General features: G+C 42.4%; 1 protein-coding gene across 1 annotated transcript in view; it reads left to right on the top strand.

Moving 5' to 3' along the window:
• Positions 1–18,469, top strand: part of LOC126458333 (pyrimidodiazepine synthase-like) — a 72,009-nt gene that overhangs the window by 12,687 nt on the left and 40,853 nt on the right. The window contains exon 2 of the mRNA XM_050095297.1: positions 8,809–9,140. Coding sequence (XP_049951254.1) covers positions 8,809–9,140 — 332 coding nt within the window. The remainder of the gene's footprint in view (positions 1–8,808; positions 9,141–18,469) is intronic.

Genomic DNA, 18,469 nt, shown 5'->3' with positions numbered 1-18,469 from the left:
CTCAGCAGTTTGGTCCTATAAGACCTTACCACAAATTTCCAATTTTTTTTATAACTTACGAAAAATTTGCTACTGCAGTCATATCAATCATTCTGAACCATCCGATCGTATTAAGTGTCAGTTTCATGAGTAATAATATAGCGGAACAATACTTTCCAAACATCAGCAACCTGTCTCGTGCACACAGAACGCGAAACTGGCCACGTGTAGTCAGGACGTAGCATGAGAAGCCAAAGAACGTGTAACTTCAAAGACAATACCAAGAAGACGACCAGTCGATTTAAATCATGTAAATCATGGCTTACAAAGATAATTTTAAAATATAACAACCATAAATACAACAACTGTAATATAGTCATATGTAAAAAATAAACAAAAACAATCAGCATCAATTAACAAAAACAGTTTTTCTGCTAGCTGTTCAACAAGCATTACCTGATAAAAATGCAATTAAAGTAACTCATGACAAAAAGTTTTGAACCAAAATTAAAACAATAATGCGAGAGTCCTAGCTACAATGCATAATTCAGTATATCTCGTGTCCTAACAGACAGGAGCATAGGATCAAATAAATTTTATTACAGTTCCCAGTATATTACTGAGAAGCAACATCAACATGGAAATATGAAAACCAGTGTTAAACAATGCACGGTACGCACTGCTACAATTCAATAGCTTAATAAAGTGTTCCTTAGTGATAGTATCCAAGAGACCTGTCAACAAAAACATTATTTAATGTCCATATGGGTGGCTAAAATAATGTAGCACACACATCTAAACTGTAATCAAACACATAGAATACATGTGTGAGAACAATTGGACATTAGACAAATAACTAGCGAGCTTATAAAATTATTCAAAACCAAGTTAGAAACAGGGTAATGAGGTTCAGGTAATTAAAGGTTGTATTGAATGGGATGAAGTATGTGACCAGTAAATGGATGGCTTAAAAATATAAAATCAAAAGTACGAAAACAGTTTTCAGCACTATAACCCATTAACGCTCTTAAATAACTATCCACAGCAGAGGCCGAGACACCTCAACTCCGATAAACCATACATTTATCCAAAGGAATCCTATAAAAAGTATAGTACAATATCCCACATGTTTCTGGGGGGGGGGGGGGGGGGGAGAGATGAAGAACGAAAGAGTGTAATGAGCCCAAGAATGTGATGTGGAGTATATAAGACAGTATCAGAGTAAAATGCATTAATAAAATGATCACAAAATACATATGATCTGTCATGATGGTATAATGTCACAATGCCATAACATAAAGGCTAAAAAGTACACTAAGAAGAGAGAAAGATAAGTAGAATTACCTTTGAACGTGTACCATCTATATTATAAGCAAACAGATGGTCAGTGACCAAAAACGGTAGCAATTTGATAAATTGTTCTAATGCAGCCAAGTGACATCAGTTTCCTGAAATGTATATCCGCTGATGAAAGTTGCCTGAAGAAAGCATTTCAGGTGCTTTATTCGGTACTGGACGACTTAAAAGCAGATAGGATGCTGAAGTCGTTCATTATCTTATGGAAGCTGAAGTAATTGAAGTGAATGTTACAAGCACTTGGCTTGCACACGCTTGTGTGTGTGTGTGTGTGTATGTGTGTGTGTGTGTTCGCGCGCACGCGTAACTCTAGTGATAAACCAAAATATGTCTTCAACTATTTTACAAAAGTGAGTTAGAGCATTTAGTTATTACGAAGTTTAAATACTAATTAATAAATCATATAAACGTAGATTTACTGCAACAGACACTCCGTAGACCAGTAGCAGACATTAGTTTCTAAAATATTACTTCTAAAAAATTACAAAAATCATTAGTTAGCTATAGGCTGGCCAGATTTCAAAGATAAAAGAACCAGGATACTTGTGGTTATACCATACGCCTAAGTTTATTGCTATACTTAGCTTACCGTTCTTGTCAGTTTTCGAGATATTTTGGAATTGATAATAGCTGGGAAACACATAGAAAGAATGTATCTTCATTTCGTGAATTGGAAAGGAACATGTAAATAAAGTTCTTTTCTTCTGAAATGAAAAAAGGTTGATAAATTTTTTACTGTAACAGCCTGGATATATTTTCTGCAATGTTTAGTCACTTACTAGCTACTTAGGTGCAATCTGTTAATTCTAAAAGCTGTGTATATATTAATAATGAACGATCAGATACAAATTATACATTTCATAATAAAATTTAAGATCTAGTTTGATTGCAGATTGTTAGGGCAAGCATACGTATAACCCAAACAATATTCAATAAACACTGCTAACACGCACCGCATCACTCACACTCTTCACAAAATTAACTTCGATATGGTCGCAGTCCCATTAGGAGAAATAGTTTGAGTGATGCTCCTTTATGCTTCCTTCAGCTTTGGTTTTACTTGTTTCGAGGGCTACAAAGCGAAAGGCCGGTAAGTTAGAGGCGGGTGTAGATATTACCTGCATTTCTCTTCAACATATCTCTTACTCTTTCTTTAGGCATAAGACAAGTCAAACCAAATGAGGTAGACTTGTAGAGGGTATTGTGAAAATATATGTTTCTATAACGTTCTAATTCTAGGAACCTTCTTTTTCACAAATATTTAATTAAATGAGAAATATTATTGCACGTATTATTACTTCTCGATTAAAAACCGGGACAGTTACGAGTGTTGTTCGGAAAGTGTGGGACGATTGGTCGCGAAATTAAAACCACAGTGAAAATCAAAACTGTTTTCTTTGCACATTTAGCTACACCTTCCAGGTACTTCTCTGCATAGTCGCCGCTCCGACTTAGACATTTGTCGCAGCGTTATACCAAATCTCCAACACCATCGTCATAGAAGGCAGCCGCCTTTGCTTTCCGATAATTCTCTACTCTGGTCTATAGCCCATAGTCTGCGCCCAAATGTTGTCTACTCAGGACCAGCCAATTAGGGCTGTGTTGTGGGTGATCGATCACTTCCCATCGAAAAGGCTGCAGGAGTGTCTTCACTGCCTCTGCAGAGTGTGGCTGAGAATTGCCACGAAGAAAGAAGTGCGTGGCAGTTGTGTTAGGTGGGCTGCATTCATTAAGGCGAAGCCTCTCAGCGGGCCCTCCTACTTGGCTGGAGAAATTGTTGTTCCAGGCACCTTTACTCGCTCACAGTGCGCTCACAACTGAAAAGAGTGTCTTGATGTGATCGACGGGCATACTAGAGACACTGTCCAAAACGTCTGTGAAAAGCCTCGTCGGATTTTCACGGTGGTTTCCATTTCGCGACCGATCGTTCCTCACTTTCCGAATAGCCTTCTTATGTGTTCTGAATGATTTTCTCGGGACACCAGGACACTTATACGAAAACTGGGACGTCTGGTCACTCTAGTTAGCTACTGAGTGACATATCTTCTAGATATGACGCCACAGTGGAGTTTTAATATCTCGAATGGACTTGAAAAGACCGCCTCTTATTCATCGGTACAATAATTCGATAACTGAAGCAGTCTATCCTAATAGACTGAAAAGTGCTATGTTGGTCATCTGAAAAACGGGATGTGAGTAAACCATTCCAAAGATCAATTTCCCTCCTCCCAGTCTAAATTTTTCTGATGTAGTGACCTATAACCGAAAACTAAACCCTCTTATGTGGAAGCATTTGCGTAACGCCTCTCTCTTTACATTATGTAAAGACTTGTGTACAGCAGAGGGAGCCAGATTTCATTATCTACTTTATAGAGCGAGAGAGGCGGTTCGATTTGCAATCGAGTGTAGCGGATGTGATTTACGTGTAGTTTCCATAAATCGTTTGGGGCGGTTGAGGACATGGCCGAATTTCTTTCCCACGCTAGTCCAATCCCAGGTCCTATCTCTAAGACCGATTCGTGGATGGAAAACTCTGATCGTCCTTTTCCACGTTGAGAAAAGACGAAGTGTGAATTTGATATTGCCGAAATCTGAGATATTTGCCGCAGAGAAGGCAATTTAATCCCAGGTAATTCATTATGTTTTAGTTCTGATGTAGCTCTGTGTAGTTCTGAGAAGAGTGATATAAGACGGAAATTTCGTGACTAGTTCTTGCACGTTGCATGTAGATGAGTTTGAATTATGTTCTTTTCCAGGTGAGGCACAAAAGTTTCTGCTCCAAAGGCCTGTAGTAAAGAACTGTCAAGAGTTCTGTAAGGAAACTGAGAAGGACTTTGTTGAGCATATGCATGTTATCCAACACCACTAATAATGATTAGGGAAGAGCGTTGTATCTTGGGGTACTTTTCAGACTCCCACCTCTAGTTAACTTTGCAATGGAATTTAAATGTATTTTGTTATTCCAGTTTTAATGGTAGCATTGACTTTTTAATGGTGTAGAATTTTCTGAAATAAAAAGATTTCTCGACAAAATTAAGGTCTTTCCAAACGTAAAACATATTCCAAGGTACTACATGGACGTACACCTAGAACCAACTATTCTATTGAAATTTAAAAGCATTACAATGAAGAAAATCTTGTGAGTACTGTATTTAGTCGTCTGCCTTTTACATTATTGCTCTGCTACACACCAATAATAAGTAGGTGGAATCAAATTAAGCCAAAGTTAACCAGTTACAAGTTAAAGACGCTTTGAAAGTGAAGCAATTGGAAACTATCACAAATTTTAGTTTTAAAGATATTTTAATACATTAACGAAATTGAATTTGCAAATCTCTCATGCCTGATGGTAAAAGACCTCTTTCTACTTCAAGGAACAAAGTGCTGCACGGCCCACGAAGTTGGTTTTAAAAATATGTAAAATTGTAACTTCCTGGCAGATTAAAACTGTATGTCGGACCGATGCTCCAACTCGGGACCTTTGCCTTTCGCGGGCAAGTGCTCTACCATCTGAGCTACCCTAGCAGATGGTAGAGCACTTGCCCGCGAAAGGCAAAGGCCCCGAGTTTGAGTCTCGGTCCGACAAACAGGTTTAATCTGCCAGGAAGTTTCATATCAGCGCACACTCCGCTGCAGAGTGAAAATCTCATTCTGGATATAGAATTGCACTTGCCATAAAATTCTGTAACTGAAGATATAACAATGTATACCAACTAACGTTAATATTTTAAACAGCAGTAAAATGTATAGACATCGAAATATTTACAAATACTGCGCAAAACACTGTCACATTTCTAGCAATAACAAAAACCGTAGAAAATGATGGAAACTGCTCATGGCGCTCTCTAGTGCGCATTCCTTCGTGTGATTCTAAAATCAGTCACTAGACTGAATTACAGACCAAAAAACTTCAACTCTTTCTCTAGGTACACTATCCTTTCGGTACAACACTCTCCACTATCATGTTTTTCAAGTCTGCAGCGACTGAATCTTTACATAAACCACTTCGTCATCATTTAGGATGTCTGTTGGTCGGGGCTCTAGGCTCCCCCCTCTAATGTTTTTTTACGTTTGTGAGGATTGATTGTTTACATAAAACACTTTTAGTCATCGTCTTAGGACATCTGTTCGTGGTGGTTCTAGGCTGATATCATAAACGCCCATATCGTGACTTGAAGCTGATCGCTTTTTAGGGAAAACACTACGTTGATGTTGACGTTAGCTGACGCTGAGGAGCGTAAGTACCATCAGTACTTGGGTAAAACTATATTGAATAATGTTAGCGAGTCTGTAACACTAGCTAAAAAGCAAAAACAAAGAGAGAATGTAAAATCAAACATGCCTTTAGTATGAGTTTCTAGGAGAACAGGTGTCCATGGTAGAATTTTAAGCCTCTACGACATGGTGCTATGATGAATAAAATTCCTCGTGTAGGTGAGATGGCAAATACACGTTAAAATGTAAGCGCTGATAAAACTGACACTGGAACAGAAAATGCCGTCCCGTCAGTGGTTCGCTGCGGTGAGAGCAAAGTTGTTGGGGCTCACTGCTTAATTGATGATAATGGCTTGAAACACTGTGTTCTACAGTCCAGATAAAATTAACTTCTCCTAACAAGATGGACGAGAAGAAGTCGGCCAAGCCCTAGAGAGGGGCTTAACCCCCGTGAGCTTGTTCCCACCGAAAGACGACTAGTGTTCGTACCAGAGTGAGAGGATGTTCCTACGTATCGCAGAGCTCATCTATTCCGCATTTTTAAGTTTGACTGATTTTGTCAGTTTAGTAATTCTCTCACGGTAATTCCTATACTGGGTGGTTTTAACTAAAATTTCCCTGCTTAACATGCTATAACACGGAAACTAATTACCGAACGAGTACCAAACTTAGTAGCATTAATGTCCAGCGTATGTGGCGTATGATTACCATGTGTCACGGCGACACCGTCCAGTTCCAGCTATGGCCACCAGGTGCCTTGCTCAATAATCGTGATTCACTGTCTCACATGCGTGACCAGTCGCACTACACTTGTTGACGTGTCAACATGAGCTTGGCCAAAAGGAGCAGGGCATTATAGGTGAGGTTCTGTTATAAAAAAAACAGTAATGCTGCAGCTCCACTTTGAGAATATGCCGGCTGATAGACTTACGCAAGGGTCTTCATCCTCCAACTGCTGTGCGGAGCATGATGAAGAAATTCGAACCAACTGGAGAACTGGGCGTCGCTTCGGGAGGAGGCCGACGACCGGTTGCACCGCTGGTGGTTGATGAAATCGCTGTTGTTAAGGCAGACAACGCTGCGCGCAATTCCCGATCGTCAGGCAGTACGCGCGCTGTGTCAGGACAGTTGAACATCCCGTGGTCTACTGTACGGAAGGTGCTTCGAACCATTCTCAAATGGTATCCGTACAAGATCCATATCGTAAAGCAGCTTACACCACAGGACGCTCAACGACGTGTTGACTTCGCTCCCCACTTTCTCGCAAGGATTGAAGTTGACGAGGGCTGGCCCTGGACGATCCTACGGACAGACGAAACTCAGTTTTCTGTGATGGGTGAAGTGAATACACAGAATTGCCGACTGTGGGGATCTTCACCTTCAGTCATTGCGCATGAAGTTCCTCTGTATGGTGATCTTGTCACCGTATGGTGTGGCTTCACGGCTACTTTAATTATTGGCCCATTCCCTTCTGTTGACTGGAATACTCTCTTTCAAATACTAAAGGTAGCAGGGGTAAAATACAGGGACCGAAAGGCTATTTACAATTTGTACAGAAACCAGATTGCAGTTACAAGAGTCCATGGGCATGAAAGGGAAGCAGTGGTTGGGAAGGGAGTGAGACAGGGTTGTAGCCTATCCCCGATGTTATTCAATCTGTATATTGAGCAAGCAGTAAAGGAAACAAAAGAAAAATTCGGAGTAGGTATTAAAATCCATGGAGAAGAAATAAAAACTTTGAGGTACGCCGATGACATTGTAATTCTATCAGAGACAGCAAAGGACTTGGAAGAGCAGTTGAACGGAATAAACAGTGTCTTGAAAGGAGGATATAAGATGAACATCAACAAAAGCAAAACGAGGATAATGGAAGGTATTCGAATTAAGTCGGGTGATGCTGAGGGAATTAGATTAGGAAATGAGACACTTAAAGTAGTAAAGGAGTTTTGCAATTTGGGGAGCATAATAACTGATGATTGTCGAAGTAGAGAGGATGTAAAATGTAGACTGGCAATGGCAAGGAAAGCGTTTCTGAAGAAGAGAAATTTGTTAACATCGAGTATAGATTTAAGTGTCAGGAAGTCGTTTCTGAAAGTATTTGTATAGAGTGTAGCCATGTATGGAAGTGAAACATGGACGATAAATAGTTTAGACAAAAACAGAATAGAAGCTTTCGAAATGCGGTGCTACAGAAGAATGCTGAAGGTTAGATTGGTAGACCACATAACTAATGAGGAGGTATTGAATGTAATTTGGGAGAAGAGGAGTTTGTGGCACAACTTGACTAGAAGAAGGGATCGGTTGGTAGGACATGTTCTGAGGCATCAAGGGATCACAAATTTAGCATTGGAGAGCATCGTGGAGGGTAAAAATGGTGGAGATGAATACACTAAGCAGATTCAGAAGGATGTATGTTGCAGTAATTACTGGGAGATGAAGACGCTTGCACAGGATAGAGTGCCATGGAAAGCTGCATCAAACCAGTCTCAGGACTGAAGACCACAACAACAACACATTCTTCTCTGAAAAGGTTGGCACTCAAGGACTAAAAACGTGCAGTATGACTGGCCAGCGTTACTACCATATGCTTCGTCAGTAGTTCATACCTAACCTACAGGAGAGAGACGCATTGAACTTAACAGTTTTCATGCAAGACGGGGCCCCACCGCTCATCACTCGTGAAGCCCACCTGCTTCTCCGAAACACATTTGAAAACGATCAAATTATCAGCCGATCGTTTCCAATTGCTTGGCCGGCACGATCACCTGATCTCACTCCGTGTGATTTCAGGTTGTGGAGCTACCTGAAGGACAGGAGAGCAGGTGCTGTTCTGAAGCGCAGCATATCAAGAGATGTAGCCAGCATACCTACGGACATGCTTTGTTCTGCTGTGCAGAATGCAATCCTGCTCTTTCAGACTATTCTGGACATTGAAGGGCGCCATATTGATCCCCTTTTGTAGCAGTAATGGTACCGTTATGCAATGGTATGATGAACCACAGCAGCACATTAAGAAGGTTTCAACTGAACTGATTCTGCACTATTTCTTTTCCCTATGTCCTTGACATTAATGCTATCAAGTTTGGTCCTCGCACATTAATTATCTTCCGTGTTGTAAGGTGTTAAGTAGTGAAGGTTTGATTGTAGCCACCCGGTATTTAAGTGATTTTGTTTTTTGCATCTGTTATGGGATTTTGCTGTCCGCGTCAGACTGTGAAGAGTTAGTGTGTGCCGAACCGAGGACTGTGCTGTGCGCAGGTGACCCGCGGCCGGCGCCACTGCAGGCGGGCAAGGTGCGGCTCTACTCGATGCTGTTCTGCCCGTACGCCCAGCGACCGCGGCTCGTGCTGGCCGCCAAGGGCATCTCCTACGACGAGGTGGACATCAACCTGCAGAACAAGCCCGAGTGGTACTCGTCTGTGCACCCAGAGGCCAAGGTGCCTGCTCTGGAGGTCGGCAGGGGCAGGGTGGTCATCGAGTCGCTCGACATCGCAGAGTACCTAGATTCCAAGTTCCCGGAGCCCCCTTTGTGGCCAGCCGACCCGGAAATTAAGGCGCACCACAAGCTGCTGCTCGACCAGTTTGAAAAGGTTTGTCTACTCCGTAACGAGACAGCCAAGCGCGAACCACGTGCTATCCAAAAATGCAAAATGTTACACCATGAACACTTCGATCTGACGCTGCCAAACTAATACTTCAATGTTATACGGAATGTTTAGAAGATTGCTACTTTACTGAAAATTTATGAAATAATGAAACAATTGCTACTGTTTCAGTCAATTTTTACTAATATTTAACTAGCTCGACGCGTTTCGGCAGCACGCTGCAATAATCAGGTGCATTCCAGTTACACGTACATTACATTAATCTGAAGTGTGATTACATTCATTTGCTAGAGAGGTTGTGTGGCAAAATACGAATTTGTACAGAAAGATACTCATATTTTAGTGTCTACATTATGTGATTTGAATGGTTCGATCATTTCATTAATGCATTTACTTACTCTTTGTTGGAAATTTAGTTGTGTGACACACAGAACAAAGTGACAACATGTCACAGCTTAACATTTTCACACACAGATGCATCTGTCCTTCCAAAGGACAGATACATCTAACATAGTAATGTACAATGAAGATTAAACATTTGCTGCGTGGATACATTTGTTTAATAGTACGTATCAGATAACATGATTAGTTAGTACAGACAGTTTTTATTGTTAAAGACAATATTTTGAATAAAATAAGTACTCAACATTGAAGAAGTTTTTGAAGAAAGTAATGTTGTTACTTCTAGCTTATTATTTAGTAACACACTACCATGCATAGTGCCTTGAACGGAGAAAAAAAGGTTTCATTTTCACTGTATATTACTATCTTAGCAGTTGAAACTAGTTTATGTTAACAGTTAAGCCTCTTTGGAATTATGTAAACACCTATACGTGAAAGTGTTAAACTGCGACGTGTTTGCTTAGTTAGGTTTAAGTAGTTCTATGTTCTAGGGGACTGATGACATCAGGTGGTAAGTCCCATAGTGCTCAGAGCCATTTGAACCATTTTTGTGACGTGGTTGTCACTGTGCTCTTTGCCTCAGATAACTAAAGCTTTAAAAAATGGAAATAAACGCATTAATGAAATGATTTAAACATGCAAATCACATAATGTACACACTAAAATACGTGTATCTTTCTGTACATTATTGTTTATCGATACATGATCTCACTAACACACACAGCAAACAAATGTAATCAAATTTCAGATTAATGTAATGTATATCCACCAGCAATGCAGCTGATGATGGCAGCTTGCCACTGAAACACGTTGTACTAATTAAACATCAGTTAAAAAGTGACTGAAGCAGTATAAATTATTTCATGAATAATACTTTGGTATTTCCGTGTCTGTGTGATATGTTGACTGAAATTTCGTACTTGTACCATTTATTTGCAGCACAGGCAGAAGGCATTCCTAGAAATGAAATATGACGTGACTACATGATGGAGTTTCATGTATCAAAAATTGCTGGGAATTTTTAAGCGGAGAGCGAAAGACTACATGCTGAGAGGATGTGCAAGTTCAGTTTATCACCAACTTCAGAATTTTTAGAAAGATGGAATCATTAACATGAGTGACATGAGAGAACCATACCAAAAGATCCCAGATAGAGTTTAATGTAGTGCAATGACTGCAGAACGAGTAGTCAAGAAGTGAACTCAGGAAAACAGAGAGGCACTCCTTCCAGAGTGGCTACACTACGAGAAGATTGTGAGATGCTTAGATTGGCTATGGCTCTCAGACAAATGTCAACACCTGAAATTCGAGAAAAGATTACTGACAGCACCACCACAAACCGTTGAGAAAACAAACTGTTAACTGTGTTGAGATCTGGAGTGTCTTTCTATCGTTTATTGCTGACACCACACCACATGCATTTAGTAGCATTACTGTGGTGTTAAGCAATGAATAACGCTTCTGTTTGTGTCCCTTAGTTCGATATTAATGTATCCGTAGACGATCTGGTGAAAGACCACAGGAAGCAGCAATTCTCGACATCCTATGCCCCTCCAACTCCTGGAATGATGCCGCTAGGTGGCAAGGATAGTAAACGCTGTTGTCATACATTTCATGATCAGTGTATCAAGTAGCATATTCCAGCAGGATATTTCGAAATCCCGCACTGTCGTTCTCGTTGGCCATTTCCTTTCATTTATCACCCATAGACCACAATTAGAATGCGGTGGAGAAATGTATTACTTTCATACAAGCAACCAGCTTGCAGTCCTGATTAAGTGACCTAGCATGTGTTGCAAGTGCGGCAAATATTCCTCAAGATGACATTATCAAGTGTCTGTTTCCATGGCTCAATGTGTGTTATCGTACCTGGGTATTAAATAATTACACCCGCTATGTCGTAATAATCTCCTTAAGAGCCATAGTAACGTGTTCAGTAAATGAGCTGTGTGTTTCAGAGTAGCGAAGATGAACAAGTGCTCATAGCTCTTGAGGTCCGCATTTTGGAACTCATATTTACTGGACATTGTTTTATTGTTTTGATTCGTACAAGGGTTGAATGAAAAGTAATGCCTCCAGCTTTGTTAATTGGGTTTGCATGGGAATATTTTAATAAATCAAACGCAGAAGTAATCCTTAGAATGTGAGCTTTAATTAACAATATTCACTTTTTCACATAATCACCAGCCAATTGGATACATTTCTGCCAACGTTGACCAACGATGAACAAGTTTTCTGAAGCCGTCACGGAAGAAGTATAACGATGTCTCATGACAATGGAGAAAGGCGTCACCTTCATTCTCGTAACGCGAGAAGAGTTCCTGGCAAATTTCAAGTCTGTGTGTTTTCATTACAGGAGTCAGCATCCGGGGTACCTATGGTGCACAGATCTTCCGATAGCCAAGCAAAGCAATAATGCGACGCACACGTTCTTGTGAAATGCCGAATGTGCTTGCAGTTTCTCTCTGAGTGATACGACGATCGTTCTGAATCTATCTGTCAACATTTTGTTTGTGAAACTCGGTGGTTGCTGTCACAGGACGTCCAACTATTTGTTTGTCACGAAGGTCAGATGTTCCCGCCTCAACATCTTTAAACTTACTCGCCCAACGACGTACAGTACTCACGTCAACACAGTCACCATAAACTACCTTCATTCCCTGCTCGGTCTAAGGCGCTGCAGTCATGGACTGTGCGGCTGGTCCAGGCGGAGGTTCGAGTACTCCCTCGGGCATGGGTGTGTGTGTTTGTCCTTAGGATAATTTAGGTTAAGTAGTTTATAAGCTTAGGGACTGAAGACCTTAGCAGTTAAGTCCCATAAGATTTCACCCACGTCGGCCGTAGTGGCCGAGAGGTTCTAGGCGCTACAGTCTGGAACCGCGCGGCCGCTACGGTCGCGGGTTCGAATCCTGCCTCGGGCATGAATGTGTGTGATCTCCTTAGGTTAGTTAGGTTTAAGTAGTTCTAAGTTCTAGGGGACTGATGACCCCAGCAGTTAAGTCCCATAGTGCTCAGAGCCATTTGAATTTTGAACCATTTCACCCACACTTGAACACTTGAACATTCCCTGCTGAATCTCCTTTGGGGTGACACCCTCTGCTGTCAAGAATTTAACGACTGCTCGTTGCTTAAATCGCATTGACCGACCGTCTACGCAGGGTTCCATACTTTATACTGTAACAGCACAATGCTAAAGCTTCCCGCCAACTGGAGCTGTAGAGAAGAGGCTACGGAACAAGCCAGTACCTGCCGCATACCAATGCTGCCAACTGTTGAAGAGGTACGAAGGCGGAGGCATTACTTTTCAGTCAACCCTCGTACTACCGCTTCTGATAGTTACCAACCCCTACGACCTTAGCAACAACAGTAATGGTCATGTATTCTACTGTCAGAGGTATCAGAAAGATTTTTGCTTACCGCATAACTTTCGACTCTGTAGTGCATTTAGCCTACTCCCATCATTACATGTATATTCACGGCCATGGCCCATATATGGTGAGACACGTAAGACGTAACATCCCTTTTACTTCGTGAACAGTTGCAAATATCAAAACGAGGTTTTCCGCAAATATTAGAACGTTCATGGGCACATATGCCTTAGTTTGGTTGTTTGATTAATTTTTTTAACTCTAGTATCAACAGAGATTGAGATGCCCTGCTTAACCTGCAGGACAGGACAGGTAGTTTGAACTGTGGAAAGGGGTCAAAATAAGGGGCTGTCAGTTACACTCGAACATCCAACTTTATTATTTGATAATACATTACAAGAACCCAAAAAAAATTTTTTTTAAACACACAGCTTTAATCCTTGGGACTTAATTACTGGCTGAAAGCCACTTTAATTTAAAAACGGGCTGAAGACCAATAACTTAAAATGCAAGCATAATCAGAAATTTAAAAAGCAAGCCTCATGTTACAACAGTTCTTTATTTAGGCTGAAGGTCCAAAAAATCTGAGATTTTGAGAGCAAACAATTTCAATTCAAATCAGCTGAAAGACCAACACTTAAGGCTAAACAATATTAAATTAAAAAACAAAAACAAAGGCGTTACGTAAAACAGTCCTTAATTAGGTAAAACTCAACCAAAACAGAAATTTAAAAGGCAAGCCTTATCTTAAAACAGTTCCTCAGTTAGGCTGAAGGCCCAAAGAATAAGACACTTCAAGAGCAAACAAGTTAAATTCAAATTGTCTGAAGGTCTAACACTTAAAACTCCATAGCATTAATTTTTTTAAATACCAAAGGCCTTACGTGAAACACTTCTTTAATTTCGGCTGAAGGCCTTAAGAGCAAAACAACTCAAACTCAAAATCGGCTGAAGGCTCAACACTTAAAATCAACAACATTAAAAATTTTAAAATGCCAAAGGCCTCATTTGAAACAGTTTTTTGAACTAGGCTGAATGCATGAAGAGCAAAACAACTCAAACTCAACATCGGCTGAAGGCCCAACACTTAAAATACAACAACATTAAAACCTTTAAAATGCCAAAGGTCTTACGTGAAACAGTTCTTTAAATTAGGCTGAAGGCCTAGAGAATCTTACGCCTTAAGGGCAAAACAACCTTAATTTTTTTTAAAAATCGGCTAGAAGCCATACATGTACAAACAACAAGAACAAATAAAAAAAGGCAGTACACCCAAGGGCGCTCAGATGTTCTAGGGTCGGCCTGGAATTCAAACACTAACTCCCGCTTAGGTGAGACAGGCAGTCGGGTCAACCGTTCACAATCCGGCGACAGCTCAACCTACCAACAGTCAACAGACCCACCGACAAGGTAACTTCCACTTCACCTGACTAGGGCACAACAGGCAGTTCAATGGAACAACTTAGAAGATATTGGCGCCCACAACCAGTCATACATGGAGCTGTCAAACTACACACCTTGCTGGACCTCAACAACACGATGAGGAAACTACACTGCCTGAAATTTACATCAACGGCCAGGGCAGGTAACCGGGACGTTAACGGCCACAAGGCAAAAGATTCCGCTGGTGCACTTCAGTTCAAATAACCAAATAAAGTGAAACTCCACCGGTGAGTGGCTAGAATTTTCCAACTTGAAAACCACGTTATTGCTCGCGGGAATATCCCAACAGCCGACAACGAACTACAACTACAAAATGTGAACAGTTTTGAGTTGCTGGTAGATTAAATCAAAACTGAACTTTCGTGTCCAGAGCCGGTACCTCGTAGCAATGGGAACAGCCCCACACACTCCGACACTGCATAGAGACCGCCAGCATCCCCGGCTAAACTACGTCCTGCGGAGAAATCCTAGCTGCTCCATGCCAACCGACCGACTGGTCGCACACCGCCCAGCCGGAAACCATAAGCGCCAGGTCAAAGATAGTCCAAGCTGCGGATATCGATACGCACCGCTACTGCCACCTGCGGAAGGAGAGGATAACAGCATAATCGCGATAACCGTAGGAGACTAAACACAGAATTGCAACGGAGGTTTAATCCAGCGCATAGCATGAGGCAGCCTTGGCTCAGAGATACTGAAGCAAGTACTTTTTTTTTAATGGAACCGTATACTGTTTATAACAGCATTCTATAGCTCTTGAGAAGACAATTATAGTGATACGGCGTTTGTTAATGTTGACGTTGAAACCGGTCGTAAAAAATTCGAGAAATGTCCTAGAACGTGAGGGCACGGTAGTCGGAAAGGGCATTTGCGGTGCAAACACTGCCAAGCAGGCTTCCCGGATCAGGCTGCGTAGTTGTACACCGTAAGGTAAGCCTGCGCCACGAGAATAAAGCTTTATTTCCCCTTGGGCCAACTTACGACCTAGATGCTGTTTCACCTACGAATACTGTATATGGAAATACAACAAAGGCTAGAGTACAGCATATCACAAAGGGCTAAGGAAATTTCACATTTGTGTATCCTTTCAGATTTACGTGAGATGAAACAGAGAAATCAACTGTTCATTCTTCAAAAACAAAGTGGTATTATACGCTGCAAAAAGCAACTACTGTATTAAATATCTAAATGTCAGAAGGAATATTTGACGTCTCTTTCCCTGTACGTGGCTGTGTACTTCACAGAGGTACAATGCTGTCAGATAACTGTCTCTACCTACACTGGTCTAAATTATATACACTCCTGGAAATTGAAATAAGAACACCGTGAATTCATTGTCCCAGGAAGGGGAAACTTTATTGACACATTCCTGGGGTAAGATACATCACATGATCACACTGACAGAACCACAGGCACATAGACACAGGCAACAGAGCATGCACAATGTCGGCACTAGTACAGTGTATATCCACCTTTCGCAGCAATGCAGGCTGCTATTCTCCCATGGAGACGATCGTAGAGATGCTGGATGTAGTCCTGTGGAACGGCTTGCCATGCCATTTCCACCTGGCGCCTCAGTTGGACCAGCGTTCGTGCTGGACGTGCAGACCGCGTGAGACGACGCTTCATCCAGTCCTAAACATGCTCAATGGGGGACAGATCCGGAGATCTTGCTGGCCAGGGTAGTTGATTTACACCTTCTAGAGCACGTTGGGTGGCACGGGATACATGCGGACGTGCATTGTCCTGTTGGAACAGCAAGTTCCCTTGCCGGTCTAGGAATGGTAGAACGATGGGTTCGATGACGGTTTGGATGTACCGTGCACTATTCAGTGTCCCCTCGACGATCACCAGTGGTGTACGGCCAGTGTAGGAGATCGCTCCCCACACCATGATGCCGGGTGTCGGCACTGTGTGCCTCGGTCGTATGCAGTCCTGATTGTGGCGCTCACCTGCACGGCGCCAAACACGCATACGACCATCATTGGCACCAAGGCAGAAGCGACTCTCATCGCTGAAGACGACACGTCTCCATTCGTCCCTCCATTCACGCCTGTCGCGACACCACTGGAGGCGGGCTGCACGATGTTGGGGCGTGAGCGGAAGACGGCCTAACGGTGTGCGGGACCGTAGCCCAGCTTCATCGAGACGGTTGCGAATGGTCCTCGCCGATACCCCAGGAGCAACAGTGTCCCTAATTTGCTGGGAAGTGGCGGTGCGGTCTCCTACGGCACTGCGTAGGATCCTACGGTCTTGGCGTGCATCCGTGCGTCGCTGCGGTCAGGTCCCAGGTCGACGGGCACGTGCACCTTCCGCCGACCACTGGCGACAACATCGATGTACTGTGGAGACCTCACGCCCCACGTGTTGAGCAATTCGGCGGTACGTCCACCCGGCCTCCCGCATGCCCACTATACGCCCTCGCTCAAAGTCCGTCAACTGCACATACGGTTCACGTCCACGCTGTCGCGGCATGCTACCAGTGTTAAAGACTGCGATGGAGCTCCGTATGCCACGGCAAACTGGCTGACACTGACGGCGGCGGTGCACAAATGCTGCGCAGCTAGCGCCATTCGACGGCCAACACCGCGGTTCCTGGTGTGTCCGCTGTGCCGTGTGTGTGATCATTGCTTGTACAGCCCTCTCGCAGTGTCCGGAGCAAGTATGGTGGGTCTGACACACCGGTGTCAATGTGTTCTTTTTTCCATTTCCAGGAGTGTAATTATATCATATAGGATACGTTTGTTGAACTAAACATATCGTTACAAATACTTTGATGACCACCTTTTTCGCTGTAAGATAAATATTCTTCTTAATGAAACGTCGTTTCATGCTGAACGTAAGCGCGTAATGACAGTGGTACCAGCTACGTACTATACACGCTGCCGACTTATATGACATTGCAGTGCAGTTTCGTACACACGTAAATGACATAAAAAATTTACTAACAATGATTTGGCAACCAGCAAAATCACATAATACAAATTTTGTGTTCCAAGAAAAAAAATCATCTTTTATTAAGGACATGTGTGCATACTGTTGACCATGGATTGAAACGCTCATTTGCAATCGCCATTCGAAAGAACAATCAACAGATATAGTTATAGTGGATAATATGGTGGAGCATGCACTGGTGATTCGACGACAAATATCTTCTGGCGAACTGGGGCTTCGTCACAGACTGCATATTTGAGTTCTCCGCAAAGAAATAAATCGAGAGGGGTCAAATCGGGTGATCTCGTAGGCCATTTTACAACGGAATTTCGTCCTATCCAGAGTCCAGCAATGTTCTCATTCAGTGTTTGCTTCGCAACACGGGACGAGTGAGCTGGACAACGGTCGTGTTGCAGCCACATACACTGTCACATACCCAGTGGTACCACTTCTAGAAGAACCGGCAGAGTGTTCGTCAGAAAGAGTGCGCACGAATCTCCATTTAGAACGCCTGAGATGAAGTGACGTCCCACACTGTAATATCCTATGACGGTGCATCATACGTTTACGCTGAGCGGCCGCTGATGTTGCACCTGACGAAGCCGGTATGGATTTTCGGCTGCCCATTAGCGCACGTTATGCAAATTTACATTATTGTTTTCAGTAAACGTTGCTTCATCGGTAAAGTGCACACGTCGGAAAAACGTAGGGTCGTCTCTCAGTTGCTGAAGGGAAAACCGACAAAATTCTGTACGACGTTGTAAATCACGATCGACTAGTGCCTGTGGTAGTAATAAGATAGAAATATAAATTCTTTCGATGTAGGATGCGAATGACACTCGTGTGGCTGATTCCACATTCCTTGGCAATATGTGCCGTGCTACTGCGCGGATTCATTAGCGTCATAGTCAGAAGAGCTTCTTCGTGTTCTCTGTTAGTTGCAGCCTTCTTTTTTGTCATCGTTTTGACGTTCAAGCAGCCTGTCCGCACTAGCATCTTAATAATTCGTGCAATTGCCTGGCGCGTCCGACATTGGTGATCCGGATAGATAGCTCTGTTCCGCTGTAGCGCTATTAAGGCATTTCTTTTACATTCACCACATAAAAATAGTACATCTAACTTCGTCTCATTAGTGTAATCTCTGCACACAACGAATGCTGAAGCAGA

This window comes from Schistocerca serialis, chromosome 1 (genome assembly GCF_023864345.2).
Source record: "Schistocerca serialis cubense isolate TAMUIC-IGC-003099 chromosome 1, iqSchSeri2.2, whole genome shotgun sequence".
NCBI classification, from domain to species: domain Eukaryota; kingdom Metazoa; phylum Arthropoda; class Insecta; order Orthoptera; family Acrididae; genus Schistocerca; species Schistocerca serialis.
This window is presented reverse-complemented; position numbering and strand designations above follow the sequence as displayed.